Source organism: Equus caballus, chromosome 15, assembly GCF_041296265.1.
Source record: "Equus caballus isolate H_3958 breed thoroughbred chromosome 15, TB-T2T, whole genome shotgun sequence".
Classification (NCBI taxonomy): domain Eukaryota; kingdom Metazoa; phylum Chordata; class Mammalia; order Perissodactyla; family Equidae; genus Equus; species Equus caballus.
Window position 1 is genome coordinate 14,877,318 of NC_091698.1, and position 22,910 is coordinate 14,900,227.

Here is a 22,910-nt window from a genome sequence, read left to right on the forward strand (position 1 = left end):
CTGCTCATTAGATGTTTAATGAATAACTTAAAAAATAAAATTGGAAATCAATCAGTTTTAGCAGTCTGTGTTTCTTTTCTAAATTTCTTTGGTACCTCCAATCTCTGGAGGAGCCCACCCCTAAGTAAATTTGTGGATAGTCAATGGCAACAAAATCCAGAGTATCTTGATTTTTTTTTTTGTTAGATTGGCACCTGAGCTAACATCTGTTGCCAATCTTTATTTATTTCTGTTTTTCTTCTTACCCCCAAACCCCCCCAGTACATAGTTGTATATTCTGGCTTTAGGTCCTTCTGCTTCTGCTATATGGGACGCCATGTCAGCATGGCTTAATGAGCAGTGTGCTAGGTCCGCACCCAGGATCTGAACTGGAGAAACCCTGGGCTTCCGAAGTGGAACGTGTGAACTTAACCTGTCTGCCACAGGGCCAGCCCCAGAATATCTTGATTTTTAATTATTTCGTATAATAGCTTTGATTCTTTTATACAAGTTGGACATAACTTAGAATTATGATTTGTACATTAGAAGGGAACTTATAAATTATCTAGGCTAACCTTTTCATCTAATTCATCTTATCTCTTGGCTTTATTACATATATATGCATTTGTATCTGTATTGCTCTCCCTTGGGAACTTCAGAGTTGTTTTTATATCCTTGTTAGGTTGAGAGATATCTGTTATAGTGTTCTGATAACTCTGATTTGATGTTTAAACACTGGGGATAATTTTTCCCTGCAGTGTGTTCAAAATATCTTTCTCTGATTAAACAGAGCAGCAGTTACATGCAGTGGTTGTCTAGGGTATTCACTAGACCTTATTACAGAAGACATGATATAGGTTGGTCATATTTTGTTAATACAACAGTGAATTGAACCACATAATACTTCATTTCAACACATTTTTTTTGTGTTGAAAAACAAAACTAAGTGTAGATTATTTTCATACTCACTGAGGCACATTAGACAAATTTCCACCCAAAACAGTAATATTTATTCAAATGAAAAACTGAAAACATAGTCCAGGTAAATGTTAGTAGCTACTCAGTATGTTCTCTAAGTATTTAAGTTTCTAAATGAAAATTTTCTATGCTTTTCTTGTTAAATATGTTTTTATTTATCTCAAAGTCCAGGAAATCGGAATTTCCTTACTGAAAGACCTGATATAGTTACAGGTGAAGATTGTGGAACCATGGATGAGAGAAGACAGTCAGACTTCATTATTGAAAAACAGTCAGTACAACATATTTTGGAAGAAAATAGGAAAGAGGTTTCAAATTTTCTTGAAGATGCGAACCAGCCAACACCCAGCCTTCTGTCAGAGAATTGTGACTCTTTTATTAGTGAAAATGTGATCAATTTATTAAACATAGATCAGTGGAGTATAAAGAAAACCTTTGACAAGTGTGGTTTTGACAGTATGGGAGATATTTGTGCAGTCACTAGTTCTGATAAAAACCATTCCACTGAGAGATGCATTAGAAGTATTTTTACAAATCCAGAGTTGACTTTTAGTAATTCTACTTTTAATAAAACAAGTTACCCAGAAAAGTGTCAGCCAAACAAGAACTATCAGAAAGAGTATAACGATCATGAAAGAAATAATCTTAGTACATCTTTTGAGAAGGATAGTTTCCCAGCCAGCTCTGAAAAAAAAGGTTGGTGTTATACATGAGAAGGGTAATAATCTATTGGTCTTTTTGTTTTTAGTACATATTTATATATAATATAGATGTGTGTGTGTGTGTGTGTGTGTGTGTGTGTGTGTGTGTGTATTTGGAGGAGTATAAAATTGAAAATAGAGTGACATTCTATTATGTGACATTGTGTGGACCAGTGATTTCGTTCCATATGAGTCATGCTAATAAGCTTCCAATTTAAAAAAAAGAACTAGTCTGTGCTAGAGTTTTAGTTCAATGCATACTTTTATTTTTAAAGGAAAATTTGAAAGTGATTACCAAGAGAAGGCACCACAGAAGACAATCCAGATATATCCAGTGAACCGTTTGTAAGTTTTCAGGTAAATCTGGGGAATGCAATTCAGCATCTAGTATAATGCGTATTGAAGGGTTGAATTGATGCAATGTGAGGTAGGGGTGTTGCTGTCTCAGAGTGGGCATACTGGCCTCTACAAAGGCTTGCCAGTTGTCAGAATCTTAGTAATATCACCCTAGTTGAGAGTATGGCGCTCGTATTTGCCAGCACAAAGCCGTCAACTTATCTGAATCTTAGTGTTAATTAGATTTGAGAAAACTGACTTATGTGTTCAAGAAACTTACACACTCACCAGAATGTCAATTTATTAATTTACAGTAAGAAATAGAAGGGTTACTTATATAGGAATGTTTACTGGCATGATGAGCATGTTTTCTAATTTTTGGCAGCTCTCCATGGGAAGGTGGCTTGGTTAGTATAGAATCAGAACAAGGGAGTAATAGAATTCAGATGCTAATGGCATAAGCAAACATATCAAGAGTTTATGGGACTGCAGTTATACTTAATTAAAGAAAACTTGTAGTTTCAGAATAGTCCTAACTTTCTTGGTAATCATTGTGGTTTAGTCAAATCTTGGTAATTAACAATCATGAATTAGAATAGGTTTTTATTTTAGAAGTACTTTCTTATGGAAATATTTAAAATATCTATTTGTAAAAAGAATACCTATATGCCATTTTTATGGGATTGGCACAACGAATAAAACATTCACAACTTATTTAATAAAATAAAAAAATTAGGTTCTTTGCTGTCAAACTTCCAGGTATTCAGAAACTTATGAATAAAAACTAGCATGTTAGACCTTGAATTTTAAAATGTACTTTATGAAAGTGATTTTAGAACATGGTTCTCAAAGCTGGGTGCAGAACTGAATCACTCAAGGGGGTGATTTTAAAATACAAAATACCAAGTTTGACCCACACCCTTAGGATGGAGCTTATTTATTTTTTAAAAAGCTTCCCTTATAATTCTGATCTGCAGCCAACTTTGGGAACCATAATTTAGAACAATAATTTTCAGAGAGAATAAATCAAACTTTAATACTGTCTTATTTGTGACCCTAGGGGTAATATCCCTTTGAAAGAATTGCCTTCTAAGCAGTCGTGGAACTTTGGACTTGGTGAGGTAAAGTACATTTTACATTATCTTTCCAATTAAGTCAGTTGATAATTCATGTCATATTTTAGTATTTGCAGTGCACTTTCATTTAAGGTTAGCTTTTATTGAAAAATTTCTTTTTAGGCTACTTTTCTTACTCTGGAGAAATTATAGTTTAGGTCTAGAAATAAAATTATTGCCTTTTCAGAAACTATAATGTGTTTATTTGAGAAAAACCAATCTAGATGCATTTATTTCTTTATTTCTTTAAATTTTTATTTTTTTCAGATGTACATCGTATTTCGAATTCTGTGTACATTACATCATGTTCCCCACCCGAACACTAATTATAGTGCATCCCCTCACATGTGAGCCTAATCACTCCTTTTGCCCTCCTGCCTCCCCCAGTGGTAACCACCAGTCCAATCTCCAATGCTATGTGTTTTTTTTTCTTTTTGTCGTTTTTAATCTTCTACTTATGAGTGAGATCATATGGTATTTGACTTTCTCCCTCTGACTTATTTCACTCAGCATAATACCCTCAAGGTCCATCCATGTTGTCACAAATGGCCGGATTTCGTCATTTCTTATGGCTGAGTAGTAGTCCATCGTGTATAAATACCACATCTTCTTTATCCATTCGTCCCTTGATGGGCACCTAGGTGGCTTCCAAGTCTTGGCTATTGTGTATAATGCCGCAATGAACATAGGGGTGCAAGGATCTTTATCCCTTTGTGTTTTCAAGTTCTTTGGATAAATACCTAGCAGTGGAATAGCTGGATCGTATGGTAGATCTATCCTTAATTTTCTGAGGATACTCCATCCTGCTTTCCATAGTGGCTGCACCAGCTTGCACTGCCACCAGCAGTGAACAAGGGTTCCCTTCTCTCCACACTCTTTCCAACATTTGTTGTTTCCTGTGTTCTTATTTATAGCCATTCTGACCGGAGTGAGGTGATACCTCATTGTAGTTTTGATTTGCATTTCCCTGATAGCTAATGATGTTGAGCATCTTTTCATATGCCTGTTGGCCATCTGGATATCTTTGGAGAAATCTCTGTTCAGATCTTTTGCCCATTTTCTAATTGGATTGTTGGTTTTTTTGTTGTTGATCTATATAAGTTCTTTGTATATTTTGGATATTAACCCCTTATTTGATATATGGTTTGCAAATAGCTTCTCCCAATTGTTAGGTGCTCTTTTCATTTTGTTGATGGTTTCCTTTGCTGTGCAGAAGCTTTTTAGTTTGATGTACTCCCATTTGTTCATTTTTTCTTTTGTTTCCCTTGCCCGGTCAGACATGGGACTTGAAAATATGCTGCTCAGACCAATGTCATAGAGCATACTGCCTATGTTTTCTTCTAGAAGTCTCATGGTTTCGGGTCTTACATTCAAGTCTTTAATCCATTTTGAGTTTATTTTTGTGCATGGTGTAAGGGAATGGTGTACTTTCATTCTTTTGCATGTGGCTGTCCAGTTTTCCCAACACCATTTATTGAAGAGACTCTCCTTTCTCCATCGTATGCTCTTGGCTCCCTTGTCGAATATTAGCTGTCCATAAACGTGTGGGTTTACTTCTGGGCTCTCAATTTTGTTCCATTGATTTGTGTGTCTGTTTTTGTGCCAGTACCATGCTGTTTTGGTTACTATGGCTTTGTAGTACAATTTGAAATCGGGGAGTGTGATACCTCCAGCTTTGTTCTTTTTTCTCAGGAATCCTTTGGCTATTCGGGGTCTTTTGTTGTTCCATATAACTTGTAGGATTCTTTGTTCTATTTTTGTAAAAAATGTTGTTGGAACTTTGATAGGGATTGTGTTGAATCTATAGATTGCTTTAGGAAGTATGGACATTTTAACGATGTTAATTCTTCCAATCCAAGAGCACGGAATATCTTTCCATTTCTTTGTGTCTTCTTCGATTTCTTTCAACAATGTTTTATAGTTTTCGGTGTGGAGATCTTTCACCTCTTTGGTTAAGTTTATTCATAGGTATTTTATTCTTTTTGTTGCAATTGTAAATGGGATTGTATTCTTAATTTCTCTTTTTGCTACTTCGTTGTTAGTGTATAGAAACGCAACTGAGTTTTGTACATTGATTTTGTATCCTGCAACTTGACTATATTCCTTTATTATTTCTGAAAGTTTTTTAGTGGACTCTTTAGGGGTTTCTAGATATAAAATCATGTCGTCTGCAAAGAGTGACAGTTTCACTTCTTCTTTTCCAATGTGGATCCCTTGTATTTCTTTTTCTTGCCTGATTGCTCTGGCTAGGACTTCCAATACTATGTTAAATAAGAGTGGTGACAGCGGGCATCCTTGTCTGGTTCCTGTTCTTAGAGGGATAGCTTTCAGTTTTTCTCCATTGAAAATGATATTTGCTGTGGGTTTGTCATATATGGCCTTTATTATGTTGAGGTATTCTATACGCATTTTATTTAGAGTTTTTATCATAAATGGATGCTGTATCTTGTCAAATGCTTTCTCTGCATCTGTTGAGATGATCATGTGATTTTTATTCTTCATTTTGTTAATGTGGTGTATCACGTTGTTAGATTTGCAGATGTTAAACCATCCCTGCATCCCCGGAATGAAACCCACTTAATCATATGTATGATCTTTTTAATGTATCGTTGTATTCGATTTGCTAGTATTTTGTTGAGGATTTTTGTGTCGATGGTCATCAGTGATATTGGCCTGTAATTTTCTTTTTTTGTGTTGTCCTTGTCTGGTTTTGGTATCAGGATAATGTTTGCTTCGTAGAAGGAGTTAGGAAGCCTCTCCTCCTCTTCAATTTTTTGGAAGAGTTGGAGAAGGATAGGTATTAACTCTTCTTTGAGTGTTTGGTAGAATTCACCCGGGAAGCCATCTGGTCCTGGACTTTTATTTTTTTGGGAGGTTTTTGATTGCTGTTTCGATCTCCTTACTGGTGATCGGTCTATTCAAATTTTCTACATCTTCTTGGTCCAGTTTTGGAAGGTTGTATGTTTCTAAGAATTTATCCATTTCTTCTAGATTATCCAATTTGTTGGCGTATAGCTTTTCATAGTATTCTCTTATTATCTTTTGTATTTCTGAGGTGTCCGTTGTAATCTCTGCTCTTTCATTTCTGATTTTATTTATTTGAGCCTTCTCTCTTTTTTTCTTGGTGAGTCTAGCTAAGGGTTTGTCAATTTTGTTTATCTTTTCGAAGAACCAGCTCTTGGTTTCATTAATTTTTTCTATTGTTTTCTTTAGTCTCTATTTCATTTATTTCTGCTCTGATTTTTATTATTTCCTTCCTTCTGATTTTGGGCTTTGTTTGTTGTTCTTTTTCCAGTACCTTTAGGTATGCTTTTAGATTGTCTATTTGGGATTTTTCTTCTTTGTTGAGGTAGGCCGGAATTGCTATAAACTTCCCTTGTAGAACCGCTTTTGCTGTATCCCACAGATTTTGGCGTGTCATGTTTTCATTTTCATTTGTCGCCAGGAATTTTTTGATATCTTCTTTGATTTCTTCATTGACCCAATCATTGTTCAGTAGCGTTTTGTTCAATCTCCACATTTTTGTGGCTTTTCTGGTTTTCTTTCTGTAGTTGATTTCCAGTTTCATACCTTTGTGGTCAGAAAAGATGCACGGTATTATTTCGATCTTCTTAAATTTATTGAGACTTGTTTTGTGGCCTAATATGTGATCAATCCTGGAGAATGTTCCATGGGCATTTGAAAAGAATGTGTATTCTGTGGTTTTTGAATGGAATGTTCTGTATATATCTACTAAGTCCATCTGGTCTAATGTGTCCTTTAAGGCGAGTGTTTCCTTATTGATCTTCTGTTTGGATGATCTATCCATTGGTGTAAGTGGAGTGTTAAAGTCCCCTACTATTATTGTGTTACTGTCTATTTCTCCTCTTATGTCTGTCAATAATTGCTTTATGTATTTAGGTGCTCCTATGTTGGGTGCGTAGATATTTACAAGTGTTATATTTTCTTGTTGGATTGTTCCCTTTATCTTTATGTAGTGCCCGTCTTTGTCTCTTATTACAGTTTTTGATTTAAAGTCTATTTTGTCTGATATAAGTATTGCTACCCCTGCTTTCTTTTCTTTGCCATTTGCATGGAATATCTTTTTCCATCCTTTCACTTTCAGTTTGTGAGTGTCTGTAGGTCTGAAGTGTGTCTCTTGTATGCAGCATATACATGGATCTTGTTTTTTTATCCAGTTGGCCACCCTATGGCATTTGATTAGAGCATTTAGTCCATTGACATTTAAAGTAGTTATTGATAAATATGTATTTATTGCCATTTTGTCACTTTCTCTTTTTTTGGGTGTTTTAGTAGTTCTTCTCAGTTCCTTTCTTTTTCTCTTGCTCTCTTCCCTTGTGGTTTGATGGTTATCTTTAGTAATATGTTTGATTTCTTTTGTCTTACTTTTTGTCCTGCTTGTTATAGGTTTCTGGTTTGTGGTTACCATGAGGATCCTATTTAATATACTGTGCATGTAACAGTCTATATTGAGTAGATAGACTCTTTAGCTTGACCTCTTTCTAAAAGCTCTACTTTTTCACTCCCCTCCTCCCACATTATGTTTTGCACATCATATATATTCTTGTGTTTAGTGTGTGTCTATCTATTACCCTCTTATCATTGAAATAGGTGATTTTAGTACATTTGTCTTTTAACCTTCATATTATCTTCACAGGTAGTTGATCTGCTGCCTTTACTGTCCTTTTACCTTACTAGTGATTTTATTGCCTGTCTTTTGCTGTTGTTGTTTTGGGTTTTTTTGATAATTTTTTTTTTATATCTCTATTTGTGGTTATTGCTTTCCCGCTTAAATAAGTCCCTTCAGCATTTCTTGCAGAACTGGTTTCTTGGTGATAAACTCCTTTAATTTTTGCTTGTCTGGGAAGCTGTTTATCTCTCCTTCCATTCTGAATGACAACCTTGATGGATAGAGTATTCTTGGTTGTAGGTTTTTTCCTTTTAGCCTTTAAATATGTCGTGCTATTCTCTTCTTGCCTGTAGGGTCTTGACTGAGAAGTCCACTGATAGTCTGATGGGCTTCCCTTTATATGTCACTTGCGGCCTTTCTCTTGCTGCTGTTAGGATTCTCTCTTTGTCTTTAATTTTAGACATTTTGATTATAATATGTCTTGGTGTGGGCCTCTTTGGGCTTCTCTTGTTTGGAGCTCTCTGTGCTTCCTGAAGTTGGATGTCTGTTTCCTTCCTCAGGTTAGGAAAATTTTCCTCTATTATTTCTACAAATAAACTTTCTGTCCCTTTGTCTCTCTCTTCTCCTTCTGGGACCCCTATAATCCGAATGTTAGCATGCTTGATATTGTCCCAGAGTTCCCTTACTCTCTTCTCATTCTGTCTAATTCTTTTTTCTCTTTTCTGTTCTGCTTGGGTGATTTCCTCTAGTCTTTCATCTAGTTCGCTGATCTGTTCTTCTCCTTCCTCTACTCTGTTATTGAGTCCCTTGAGTGAATTTCTCATTTTGAGTATTGTATTCTTCATTTCTGATTGTTTTTTTTTTTATATCTTCCAGTTCTTTGCTGATGTGCTCACTGTGTTCATCCATTCTTCTCCGCATATCTGTGAGCATCCTCATGATATTTTGTTTGAATTCTTTGTTGAGTAGGTCACTAGTTTCTGTTTCACTTAGTTCTAATCTACAAGAGCCGGATCCTGTAAGCTCTTCACAGCAAAAGAGACTCAAGTTCAGAAAGATTAAATAACTTGTTCACAGTTACACATTTGAGCCAGGATTCAAACTTTTGTCTTATCTGACTGTATATTTTCAACTATATTAATTGTTTTGTCTTTTTGTCTTCAGTATGTACATTGAGTACATATCATGAATTCATTTAATAGAATTTATTGTCGTTCTCCTGTATGCTAGACACTGAAGATTCAGTGGTGAAGAAACAGTTTTTGTTCTTATGAAGCTTATATTGTGTTATGCACTAGACTCTGCAAGGTACAGAGATGAAGGGACATGGGACCTGTTTTAAGGAAGCTATGGTCTAGTAGCTAGACAGAAACAGAAAAAAATATAATACATTTAGATAAATTGCTCCAATTGGGGTTTGTACAAAGGTCAGTGGGAGACAAGTAAAAAAAAATTCTAAGTTTCATGGCTAGTCAGGAGGAAGATGTAATAGAGGAGAAAACTTTTGATCTGGATATCAATTAATAAGTTTACCAAATGGACAAACTGCCTTCATACTATGAAGAAGAAGCAACATAGATAGAAACTAACAAGTGAGAGAGTATAGCTTATTTTAGAAGCTGCAAAGTAACTTCATTCCAGTTGTTATTGCTGCTACTATAGTGTAAATTACAAGTGATGGTGGAATGGCAAAAGAGAATTCTAGACAATATAAAGGGCTAGATCATAAAAGACTTTACATGACATATACCAGTTTTATTTTCTGTCACCAAACAGAGCCACTGAAAAAATTTTAGTAGAGGAGTTTGTTGGCATCTGAGTATTAAAAAGTTGACTCTAGCAACAATGAGAGATTTGAGAAGTGGCATGACTCAAGGCAGGGCAAAAAATAATGAGGGCTTGAAGTTGAGCAGTGTAAGTAAGGATGGAAATGAGGGAAGAGCTATCACAAAGATTTAGAAGATCTTGATTTGATAGTTGTTGTTGATTAGTTACGGGAGAAGGAAAACATTGAAGGAGACCTGGATTTATTATTTGGGTAAATGGGTAGTTGATGGGATAGTGCCATTCACCTAGATTGAAGCGTTAATGTTTTATTGAGGATTTTTGTATGTATGTTCATCAGGGATATTGTCCTGTGATTTTCTTTTCTTGTGGTGTCCTTGACTAGTTTGGATATCGGGGTAATGCTGGCCTCATAAAAGGAGTTTGGAAGAGTTGTCTCCTCTTCTCTTTTTTGAAATAGTTTGAGAAGGATAGGTATTAATTCTTCTTTGAATGTTTGGCAGCATTCACCAGTGGAAGCCATTGGTCCTAGACTTTTGACATTGGGAAGTTTTTGATTACTGGTTTGATATCTTTACTAGTAATAAGTCTATTCATATTTTCTATTGCTTCATGAATTAGTCTTGGTAGGTCGTATGTTTCTAGAAATTTATCTTTTTCTTCTAGATTGTCCAGTTTGTTGTATAATTAATCATAATGGTGTCTTATGATGCTTTTTATTTCTGTGATATCAGTTGTAACGGCTTTCCTTTCATTTCTGATTTTATTTATTTGAGTCCTCTCTATTTTTTCTTGTTAAGTCTAGCTAATGGTTTGTCAATTTTATCTTTTCAAAAAACCAGCTCTTAGTTTCATTGATCTTTTCTAGTGTCTTTTAGTGTCTATTTCATTTATTTTCACTCTGATCTTTGTTATTTCCGTCTTTTACTAACTAGGTTCAGTTTGTTCATTTTCTTGTTCCTTGAGGTGTAAAGCTGTGTTGTTTATTTGAGATCTTTCTTGTTTCTTAATGTGGGCATTTATCACCAGGAACTTCCATCTTAGAACTGCTCTTGTTGCATCCCATAAGTTTTGGTATGTTGTATTTCCATTTTCATTTGTCTCAAGATATTTTTTAATTTCTTTTTTGATTCTTCTTTGACCCATTAGTTGTTCAGGAGCATATTATTTAATATCCACATATTTGTGAATTTTCCAGTTTTCTTCTTGTAATTGATTTTGAGTTTCACGTCACTGCAGTTAGAAAACGTGTTTAATGTGATTTCAGTCTTCTTAAATTTATTAAGATTTGTTTTGTGGCCTAACATATGGTCTATCCTGGAGAATGTTCCTTGTGTGCTTGAGAAGAATGTGTATTCTGTTGCTTGTGGATGGAATGTTCTGTGTATGTATGTTTGGTCTATCTGGTCTAAAGTGCCATGTAAGGCCAATATGTTTTTATTGATTTTCTGACTGGATGATCTATCCTTTGATGAAAGTGGGGTATTAAAGTCCCCTACTGTTGTATTGTTGTATATTTTCTCTCTTTAGGTCTGTTAATATTTGTTTTATTTATTTTGGTGTTCCTGTGTTGAGTGCATAAATATTTACAAATGTCATCTCCTTTTGTTGGATTCACCCCTTTTTTATTATGCAGTCATGCATTGCTTAATGATGGGATACATTCTGAGAAATACGTCAGTAGGCGATTTCATCATTGTGAGAACCTCATAGAGCATACTAAAGGGGAACAAAATTTGCCATCCCAAAATGTGTCTCTTTAACGTGAGGATTGTTTTAGGCTGACTATTTCTGAGAAAAAAAGACTTAGAAAGTTTGTCTTGTAACCTACCCCTTAACTGCCTAAAAGAATTCAGATTAAAAAAAGCTGTCTGAGGAAGCAAGCTATCACCTTAGCATAACATGAATTAGGTGATAGACAGGAAGGCACCTAGAAAAGCCTGATTTTTGGACTCCCTTCTGTGTTTTTCTGTTTCTGTGGCCAAACACATGTTTTCTAAGCATTTGCTCCTTTTCACTTACCTGTGAATTGCCTTCTTTCCCTTTCAAGTCCCTGACTCTCTTCATCTCCAACATCTTATTTTGTCTTTACCTGAAGATGATATTTAAGGTGAAGGCTTTGGCTAGTTACTTGGTTTTATTGTGTTTCTCACATGTGTACATGTTATTAAACTTTTGTTTTTCTCCTGTTAATTTGTCTCGTGTCAATTTAATTTTTAGATCAGCCAGAAAAACCTAGAAGAGTAGAGGAAAATTTTTTCCTCTCTTACAGTACTTACACAAACCTCAGTGGTATAGCCTGCTACACACCTAGACTATATGTTACTTTTCTTAAAGGATCACTGTTGTATACACAGTCTGTTGTTGAATGAAACGTTTTTATGTGGTGCATGACTATATAATGACCTTCTTTGTCTCTTATTACTCTCTTTGTCTCCAAGTCTCTTTGTATTAAAGTCTATTTTGTGTGATATATGTATAGCTATGCCAGGTTTTTTTTTGGTTTTCATTTGCATGGAACATCTTTTTCTGTCCCTTTACTTTCAGACTGTGTGTGTCCTTACCTCTGAAGTGAGTTTCTTATAGGCAGCATATAGATGGATCTTGTTTTTTCAGTCTGTTTAGCCACTCCATATTTTTTGAGTGGAGAATTTAGTCCATTTACATTTAAAGTAATTATTAATAGGTGTGGACTTATTGCCATTTTGTTCATTTTTTTCTGACTGTTTTGTAATTCCTTTGTTTTTTCTTTTTTTCTTTCTTTGTGATTTGATGATTTTCTGTAATGGTGTGCTTAGGATTCCTTTTTCTTTATCTTTTGTGTATCTACTGTAGGTTTTTGCTTTGTGTTACCATGAGGCTTATGTAAAACAACTTATAACATTCTAAGTTCTTAAAAACTTAAGTTTGAATGCATTCTAAAGATCTAAATTTTTACTGCCCTCCCAAGTTTTATGTTTTTGATGTCACAACTTATATCTTTTTATCTTGTGTATTTATTAACAAATCATTGTAGTTGTTATTTTTAGTACTTTTGTCTTTTAACCTTCATACTAGCTTTATAAGTGATTAACCCATCACCTACAACATTAGATTATTCTGAATTTTACTATATAGTTACCTTTACCAGTAAGATTTATAATTTTATATGTTTTCCTGTTACTGATTTAGGGCCCTCTCAGTTTAGCTTAAAGTCCCTTTAACATTTCTTGTAAGGCCAGTCTAGTGATGATAAACTCTTTTAGCTTTTGGTTGTCTGGAAATCTTTTTATCTATCCTTCTATTCTGAAGGACAGCTTTGCTGGATAGGGTATTCTTGACTAGCAGTTTTTTCTTCCAGCACTTTGAATATGTTGTGCCACTCCCTTCTGGCCTGCAAAGTTTCTGCTTAAGATCTGCTAATAGTCTTATGAGGGTTTCCTTGGATGTAACAAGTTGTTTTTATCTTGCTGTTTTTAAGATTCTTTCCTTGTCTTTAACTTTTGATAATTTAATTATAATGTGTATTGGTGAGGTCTCTTTGAGTTCATCTCATTTGGAACTCTCTGGGCTTCCTGGATCTGGATGTCTGTTTCCTTCCCCACGTTAGGGAAGTTTCAGTCATAATTTCTCTAGATAAATTTTCTGCCCCTTTCTTCTTTTGGGACCCCTATAATACAAATATTGGTCCACTTGATGTTGTCAATAAGTTCCTTGTGCTATCTTCATTCTTTTTCATTCCTTTTTCTTTTTGATCCTCTGATTGGGTAAAGTCCACTGCCCTGTCTTTTTGTTTGCTGATCCTTTCTTTGGCTTCATCTAGTCTTCTTTTGTACCTTTCCATTGTATTTTTCAGCTCTGTGATTTATTTTTGGTATTTTTCTTATACTTTCTACGCTATGTTCTCTTTGTTGAAATTCTCACTTTCTTCGTGTATTTTTCTCCTGACCTTGGTGAGCATCTTTATGATGGCTAATTTGAACTCTTTATCAGGTAAATCACTTATTTCATTAAGGTCTTTTTCTGAGGCTTTATCTTGTTCTTTCATATGGAATTTCTTCTTCTGTTTCTTTATTTTCCTTGATTCTCTGTGTTGGTTTCCATGCATTCTGTAAAACAGCCACCTCTCTAGTCTTGAAGAAGTGGTCTCGTGCAGGAGATGAACCTTATGTTTCAACCCTGCTGTAGCTCTTGGTTGTCTCTCAAACCTTTGTGGTTGTTCAAGCAGTCTACTTTATTTTTAGTGGCTCCCAGTATTTGAGGGTGTGCAAAAACCTGCCAGTGTCCCAATAGGGAAGATCTCAGTCAACATCTAGATTCAGTCTAATTGGAAACTGGACCCTGATGCAGCAGCTTTTGAAGTATGTAAATATACCTCATTCATGGGAAGACTTTGACATGAGCATTTCTGTGTGCTCATCTGCACTGAGCCCTGGTGTGATAGCCATATAAGAACTGTTTGCTTGCTGACATCCTGTTGAATCTATGAACACAAGCCCTGCTGGCCACCAGAGCCAGGCTATCAAGGGATGTGTCTTTTGGGCAGCTGACACAGAAACCCTGGTGCTAGATATGTGCACAATCTCCTTTCTTGGAGACATTAGCAACCTAGGGTGGGACAGATGGAGAGTGTGAAGATGGTAACTATTGGGCTTCCTGGTCTCTGGAGAGGATTGCAATTAGCCCCTAGGTCTGTGCTTAGTTAGAAGCTTGTCCCTCAGGCCACAGGTATGAAGATAAGCTAATAGGCTTCTTTCACAGAAAGACGGGCATTTCAGTCTGCTGCCTCACTGCTGTGCCCTGGACTGGTAGCTGGTTAGGAACTCTTTCTTTGTTCATTATAGTCCTGTGGGACCTGTGAACGTAAACTGTAGGGGAGGAAGACAATTCCTCTACCCTCTGGGTCCTTCTGGCTGGTCTAAGAATTAAATTGACATGAGACAGAATAACAGGAGAAAATCAAAGTTTGATAACATATGTACATGGGAGAAACCCAGGAAAATCTTGCTGGAGTGGCTGAAATTGCCACCTTAATACCATCTTCAGCTAAAGATAAAGGAGGATATTGGGGGTAGTGGTTTGGGACTTCAAAGGAGAGGAAGGCAATTTACATGACGATGGAAATGGAAATGTTTGATAAACAAGTGTTTGCTGGGCCATCTGTAGACAATGGGAACTGAAAGAGATCTTTTGATAAAATGGCCCTTGCTAGATGTCTTTCTGTCTACCACATCTAGAATTATCTATGGTGGTATCTCCTTCCTGGGACAGGCCCTTCTATCTTAAATTCTTTTAGGCAGTTAGGGGGAAGGTCAGAATTTCTTTCAAAGAGTCAAAGACTCTTTTGTCCTTAAAATAATCAAGGCAAAGAGACACATTTTGGGGTGGCAAATTCTTTTTTTTTTTTTTTCTGGGAAAGATTTGCCCTGAGCTAACATCTATTGCCAATCTTCTTCTCTCTTTCATTTTTTTCCCCCTCCCCAAAGCCTCAGTGCATGGTTGTATATTCTAGTTGTAAGTCTTAGTTCTTCTATGTGGTCTGCCGCCACAGCATGGCTGCTGACAGACGAGTCATGTGGTTCCATGCCCGGGAACCAAACCCAGGCCACCAAAGTGGAACACACCGAACTTCAACCACTAGGCCATCAGGGCTGGCTCAGATGGCCAATTCTGATCCCCTTCAAAGCCTTGCTGGCTACCAGAGCCAGCTGATCAAGGGGCATCCCGTGGGTGGCAGCTGCGAAAACTGGGCCTCCAGACAATGTGCACAAGCTCTTTTCTGGGAGATACTGGTGACTTGGAGCAAGGCAGAGTTGGACTGTGAAGATGGTGCCCGCTGGGCTCTATGGTCTTTGGAGAATATTTCAGTAGGCCTGTAGATGTGTGTTAAATTAGAAGCCTGCTCCTTAGGCCAAAGATTTAAGATAAGCAAATAGGCTTCTCTCACAGAAGGATTGGGGTGCGATTCAATCTACTGTCTCTTTGCTTTGCCCTGGAGGGTAGCCAGTTAGGAACTCTTTCTCCATTTGTTACAGTCCTGTGGGACCCTCAAATGTAAGCTCCATTCTGCAAGGTACTGGTGACCATGAGCGAGGCAGCGGGAGAGTGGAAAGATGGTACCCAGCCTCCGAGTTCACTGGAGAGGATTACAGTCAGCCCTTAGATGTGAGTTTAATTAGAAGCCTGACTCTTAGTTTGCAGCTATGAGGATAAGCTAATAGGCTTGTTTCGCAGAAAGACTGGATAGTCAGTGAGCTGCCTCTGCTCTAGGCCCTGGGGTGCAGCATGGTGAGCCTGTGCGAGCCCTTTAGGAACTGTTTTTCCATTCCGTGTAGCCTTGTGGGTCTCATGGACACAAGCCCTGTTGGCTTTCAAAACTTGACGTTTTGGGGGCTTATCTCTTTGGTGAAGGTCTTAAAAGTTCAAGTACCAGATATGAGGGTCAAGCCATTCACTCCTTGGGGAGAAGCTCAGAGTTGTGGGTTCCCTCCTGGTTGTGGATCACCATGCCCAGGTGGGGTTTATGGTAAGATTGTGTCTCGGCCTCTCCTACCCATTTGACTGTGGGTTTTTTCTCATTCCCCTGATGTATAGGAGTCTCTGAGCTTGTTTTGGGGTTTCTTTCAGAGGAAGTTGTTCTGTATGTAGCTGTAGATTTGGTGTGTCTGTGGGAGGAGGTGAGTTCAGGATCCTCCTACATTGCCGTCTTGAACTGGAACTTATTTAATTTTAAAGTAGTAGAGGAATAAGATTTAAATTATGGTTGTTACCAATGGGAAGGTAATCACTAGGAAATAAAAACACATAGAAGATATTCAGAATTCAAGGGAGTGGGGATGTCACACTAGGAAACCTGATCAAGATGGGAAAGAATGAAATAACTTTTAGATAAATGGGAAAGGTAAAATGTAAGGAATGAAACCTGCTTAGCAATTAATATATGAAATATAAAGAGGTTGATTTTTCTTAACAAGATTCAAAGAATATCAAATTGAGAAGAAAAAAATAATCTTTATAGTTTTTCAAGAAACATGTAGAACATAATAATAGAGGTTAAAAATAAAAAGATGGCAAGATATATGTAAATAAAATATATATTATTGGAACAAGGAGAGTAAAAATTCAACGAAAAGCCCATTCAGAAAGGAGAAGAAGAGGTGATACAGAGTTACTGATCCATACAGATCATGAAATCCTGCTGGGCAGACATTGTGTGAAAATCTTGCTATCCTAGAGGATGGGGAAATTCCTTAAATAATTTAGTTTCTTCTCTTTGGGACCATTTTATTTGTCTGTTATCCTCTATCAACAGATCTGAAGTGGATATTGGAGTGTTTGCCTGTCTTGGGGGTCTATATAGCTTTCTCAGCTTGTGTCTTACTGGTGCAGGTTTGGGGCTTGAATATTCTAAGAGTTGAATGTACAAGGCTTTTTAAATGATTAAATAGTGAGGTTAGAAAAGAGGCTTTGCTCGACAAAGTTATTCAGGGCTCCAAGCTGGTAGGGACTCTGGTATCTTCAACTGGTAGGTTTCCAACTTGTTGATACTGGGTATAGCGGAAGGGAAAAGGAAGTGGAGGATTGTGGAGAAAATTTTTATGGGCCAGCACTGGCAGTGGTGTACACCACTTTGCCCATGACCAGAACTTAAATCACGTGTCCAAACCAACTCCAAGGGAGGGTAGGAATTGTGTTTTAGCTGTATGCTTAAAAGGAAAGGGAAACATGTTTGGTGAACAACTAGATGGTTTCTCCTTTATGCTGCCTATCTGTCTATCAAAAACTGTATATCCCACCAACAGAGAATATATGTTTTCTATAAGTCCCTACTATATTTGCAAACATAATTCATGTAGTAAGCCACAAAGAAAGTCTAAGAGATTTATCTAAGGAGAGATTCATAGCCATATTCTGTAATAAAAAATTCATTAAATTAGAACTAAAGAAGAGGAAAAGAATTGCTTAACCTCCCTTATCTTCTTGAAAATTAAGAAACACTCTGGTTTTGAAAAAGAAAAAAAGAAAAGGAAATGAAAATAAATTACAAATTACATAGAAATTGATGAAAACCAAAACCAATGATGTATTCTGTAGAAAATTGATACCTCTAAGAGCTTTTACTATTTAAAAAACCTGAAAATAAATGAACTGATATCCAACTTAACAAACTAGAAAAAGAAAAACAGAATAAATCTCCAAATTGCTTTAGTATCTTTTCCTTTTTTCAGCTGCATTTGTTATGATTACCTGAATCCTTTCTTTTTTGTCAATTCATTTCTTATCAAGTGTCTCTTCTGTTGCTTGCTGTTTCTAAATGAATTTCAATTTTGTTTTGTTTTATTGTTTGTCATAGGCAAATTTTTCTTTGTGAGTTTAAAATTATCTTTGTGGAATTAAAGTAATATGAAGGAAGAGTACTGTAAAATGATTTGGTGGGGTGAAAAGGGAGCTATAAGTGGATATTATTGTGTATACTTAGGAGTTCTTAAATTTTATTTTTCTTTTAGATTCTGATGGAAAAAGGAGGAACGTGTTCTTTAAAAGGCAGGCCAACCTCTACTATGAAAGTCCGTCAGTATAAGTGAATTTTTTTCTTTTAAAAAAACTAACATTTAAGTGGAAATTGTTTTAAGTGCTTTTTTTTTTAGGTTTTTGCCAGCAAATATGTTTCCTAGATATCTTAGAATATACTAGTGATGCAATTGTCTTCAAAACTACTTTTATCTTTTATAAAATGTGTTATACATGATGAATATATGTAACATATATGTACATTTTAGCGAATAATAGTAAAATAGATACCCTTGTACTCACTTTGTAGCTTAAGAAATAATACGTAATCAGTACATTTGAAGATCTTCTCAATTGCATTTCCTATCCTGCCCCCTAGAGGTAACTATTATCCTGAATTTGTTTTTATGGTATCACACATAGACTTTTACATTGCTTGGTTTTGAACTGTTCACAGATTGAGGCAAATGCTGTATATTTTGCTGCAACTTGCTTTTCTTTGTTCACCCACTCTGATATTTGTGACTCTAATATACTTAATTATTTATTTACTGCTATGCAACCTTCTGTTGTGTGAATGTACCTCAATTTATACATTTTCTGGCATTGGTTATTTAGATTGTTTTGAATATTTTGCTATAATAAACAATGCTACTTGGACAATTCTTGACATTTCTCCTGGCACACATGTATAAAAAATTTCTCTTGAATATGAGTCAAGGAGTAGAATTGGCTAGTTCAAATGTTATGTGCATCTTCATCTATTCTAGGTAATACAAGATTGTTTTATAAAGTAGTTGTGCCAGTTTAAACTCCCACTTGCAGGAGCTAAGACTCTTAGTTGTTATATATTCTCACTAACACTGGATCAGCTTTTTATCATTGTTGGAATCTGGTATTTCATTGTAATTTTAATTTATATTTCCCATTATTAATTAGGTTGATTTGCCACCCCTGTTTATCTGTGAAATACTTTTCATGTCTATTGGTCACATTTCTTTTAGAAAGTTTGGCTTTCCTTATAGGATATATCTTTTCCATATGTAGATATATATGTATATATCCTATATATCTTTCATATATATATACTAGATTCTAATTGCTTGTAGGCTGCGTGTAGCAAATACTTCATATTTGAGTGGTCATTTTAGTCTATACTGTCTTTTTATGAAAAATAGTTTGTGGTACTTTTTAGATATTCTGTGATGGAATGATTCTTTCGGATATCTACTTTGCTAGGATACCTAGAAATCTTTATCAACTTTTTTCTTTTGGATTTAATTTAAATTTTTGAAGTGTAAACCAGTAGTCTGGTTTCTATCCTATCTTGTCTGCCCTATTTCCTTTTGCCTCATATGAGTAACTTTTTTATTGGTTTATGGTTTATCATTTTACTATGTTTTGTTGTGTTCTGTTTTTCTTCAAAATAAAGCCTAAGAATATATAAACACACATATTCACATGAGTCTTAGTTCTCCACTTTTCTCACTTAAATGTAGTATAGGATATTTTGTATAATATAGGATATTTTATAGATGAAATAAATGGATTCATTTATTTAGTAAGTTTCTTATAGATTTCTCCATCTTAGTACTAGACATTTCTTCATCCCTTATTTATGACAATTTGGTAATCTATTATGTGGATGGGCTATAGTTTATTCAGTCATGCCCTGTTGGTGGACATTTGGCTTGTTTCCAGTATTGTGTTCTTATAAACAATGCTTGGTGAACAACTTTGTGTATATGTTTCTTAATTGTGGAGGTACATTTTCAGGATAATTTCTAGGAGTAGGATTGCTGTGTCAAAGGGGAGATACATTGTTTTTTTGTGTAGTTATTATTGCCAAAATTCAATTTTGATAGATATTACCAAATTCCCTGTTGCATCATTTGGCAATCTCACCAGAAATGTGCCTTTTTATTCCACAGCCTCACCAATAGGGATTGTGTTCAAACTTGGGAATTTTTGTGAGTTTTATAAAAATAGATAGGTAGACAGACGGATAGATGGCAGTTTAAGTTTGCTTTTCTTTTTCTATAAGTGAAGTTGAACGTCTTTTAAAAATATTTAATGTCTGTTTTCATTTCTTTTTCTTTAAAGTCTCCATTCATGTCTTTTGACCAATTGAATTTTTGGTATTTTTTTCTTGATATTTAAGAACTCTTTATATATTAAAGAGATTTAGGTCTTTGTGATATGTCACAAATATTTCCTCCTAGTTTATTATTGGTTTTAGATTTGTTTTGACTTTGCTTATGATATCTCCTGCTTTGCCAAAGGATTAATGTATTTTTTTATGTGGTTGATTTTATTCATCTTTTCTTTTATACTTCTGGATTTAATTAGAAAGACTCTACACTCCCAGGTTAAATGAATTCACTTAATGTTTTCTTCTAGTGTTAGTATGATTTTATATTTTTACGCTTAAATCTTTAATCCCTTTAGAGTTTATTGTGATTTAAGGTGTGAGATGTGTATTGATTCAGGTTTTTAAAATGCGTCTTTTCCCTAGGCATTTGTGATACCACCTTTTTTATGTACTAACTTTTCATATGTGCTGGGCTTTCTTTACTGTTCTACTGGTCTTTCCTAATCTTTGTGTGCTAATACTGTACTATTTTTATGGTAAGTGCTTTATAGTATGCTTAATTTCTAAAACAGTTACACCTCCCTTTGTACTTTTTAAAGAATTTTTCTGGCTAATTTTGATTATTTTTTATATAAACTTTAAAATCAACTTGTGTAGCTCCAAAGAAATATTTTAGTTTTATCAGGAAAATGCTAAGTGTATATATTGATTTAGTGTGGATTATCATACTAATGATGTTGAGTAGACCTATCTAAGAACAAGGGATGTCTTTTTGTTAATTCAGCCTAATTTTGTATCTTTAATAGTTGTTTAGAACACCTTTAAGCACTTTAAAGTTTTCCTCAAGTAGATTCTGCATGTCTCTTGTTAGATTTGGTGGTAGGTACTTTTTGTTGTTTTTGTTGCTACTTTAGTGTGAATGCACGTCCCTCTTGGTCTACAGTATTTATGCATTGTGAAGAGTCATGACCTACTTCTCAGGCCTATTTTTAAACTTAACTTGCTATCATAAGAGAACACATTAAGCACATAATGAAAGAATATCGGACTGGATGCTTTGAGTTGATTTTTTAAATACAGCTTTTATTGTACAAGGAAGCTTCGTTTATTAGATTAGCAAATATCTGGTGCTTTGGACTTAATAAACTTGCCTTATTCCTCCTTCCTGTAGGTTGACACTTTAAATTATTATTTAAATTATTTGTTCATAAAACATTGTTCATATATTAGAAAAAATCAATTGAATTTTCTCTGTTCTCCTTTCTTGCCTTATGTACCCTTATTTTACTTGTAGATGAAAAACTTTTAAGTGTAGAATAAACCCGTAATACTCTGTCAGAAATCCAAGATGCGGAGTTTCTCAAGTTTTAACTAGTTTTGGCACACTTTTAAAATGCTCTGCAGTATGTTAGCTAAACTTATGTTACCAGCTGATATCTGCTGCCTGTGTATATATTTAGTAGAGTATTAATAAATACCATTCCTCATGAGTTAAATGTTCGTTTTCAGATCTTGAGTCTTCACAGAGTAGTTCGTCTACCAGTTACTCTCCAAGGCCCACAGATAGTTGTTTCAGTTCTAGTTCAGAGATGGTAAGGTATGCTTTTCGTTTTTTTTGCTTATTAATATATGCTATACTAGTTTAGAATTCTTTGTATATCTCATAGTGTACGTTTACATTCTGAAACAAATAGTTGAGACAATAACTAGTGGAAATATAAATGTAAACAAAAAGTGAAAAATATTAAAAATGTAAGAACATAAACAGAAATATAAAATTAAAGTATAAATGAATGTGTTCATTATTATTGACAAAAGCCAATCTTATCAGGATATGTGTGTGTGTATATGATAAAGTTGTGTTTCTTTTAAAAGAGTTTTTAAAAGAACCCACTCATAAGAATTGAAACCCTAAAACAACCAAAAATACATACAAAAAGAAAACCTTAAGGCTTATATGAAGAAAACACTAAAGTGTTACTGAAGACTGTCGTCTGAATAATTGGAATGACATGCTATGTTCTGAGTGGGAATGCTGCATTTCTCAGAAATCACATTTAATGGAATTCTCCTCCATCAATTCTTCCGTATTCATTTCGTCCACCTTTTGTCTCTCACTTTCCATCTGAACTGCTCTTGCTAAGGAAGGACCCCAGTGATTTCTATTTTGTCAAATACGTTGGACACTAAAGTTTTTATTTTACAAGAACTTTTAGTAATATTAATAGAAATTATGTTCTTTTTTTTGAAACATTTTCTTCTCTTTGCTTTTATGATAACACACTCTTTTGTTTTTTTCATACCTCTTTGAGTGCTGCTTTATGCCTTTGTCTACTTCTCTTCCACTCTTCCTCCTATATAAATGTCATAGTGTTTATGGTTTGCTGCAGGATCCTTTTCTTCTCTTAACCTACATTCCAAACTCTAGATGATGTTATGTGCTCCAATGACTTATATACTGTCTAGTTGATGACAGTTCTCAACTTTACGACTTTAGCCCAGATCCTTATTTAGATGTCCAGTTTCCTAGCGGATACCTCTTCTTGGATGTTTCACAAAAATCTCCTTATTTTTATTCCTCAAACTGAATTCCCCTGATCTTCTCCCCAAGTCAGTTTTATTGATATTTCCTATATTAGTGATACCTTTTTGTCCATTCAATTGCTCGCTCTGGAAACTTAGTAATTAACTGTCATCTCTTTCTGCCTCATCTGCCTTCCTTAACCACATTCATTCCATCACTTCATTCAGTCAACTGTACTTCCAAAATACTTGGCATATTTATCTACTTCCTCAACTTCTGG

General features: G+C 35.1%; 1 protein-coding gene across 1 annotated transcript in view; it reads left to right on the forward strand.

Moving 5' to 3' along the window:
* LOC138917792 (regulator of DNA class I crossover intermediates 1-like) overlaps positions 1–22,910 on the forward strand; it is a 72,591-nt gene that overhangs the window by 47,177 nt on the left and 2,504 nt on the right. Inside the window, exons 8-12 of the mRNA XM_070235958.1 lie at positions 1,124–1,653; positions 1,934–2,003; positions 3,055–3,115; positions 18,011–18,074; positions 21,616–21,698. Coding sequence (XP_070092059.1) covers positions 1,124–1,653; positions 1,934–2,003; positions 3,055–3,115; positions 18,011–18,074; positions 21,616–21,698 — 808 coding nt within the window. The remainder of the gene's footprint in view (positions 1–1,123; positions 1,654–1,933; positions 2,004–3,054; positions 3,116–18,010; positions 18,075–21,615; positions 21,699–22,910) is intronic.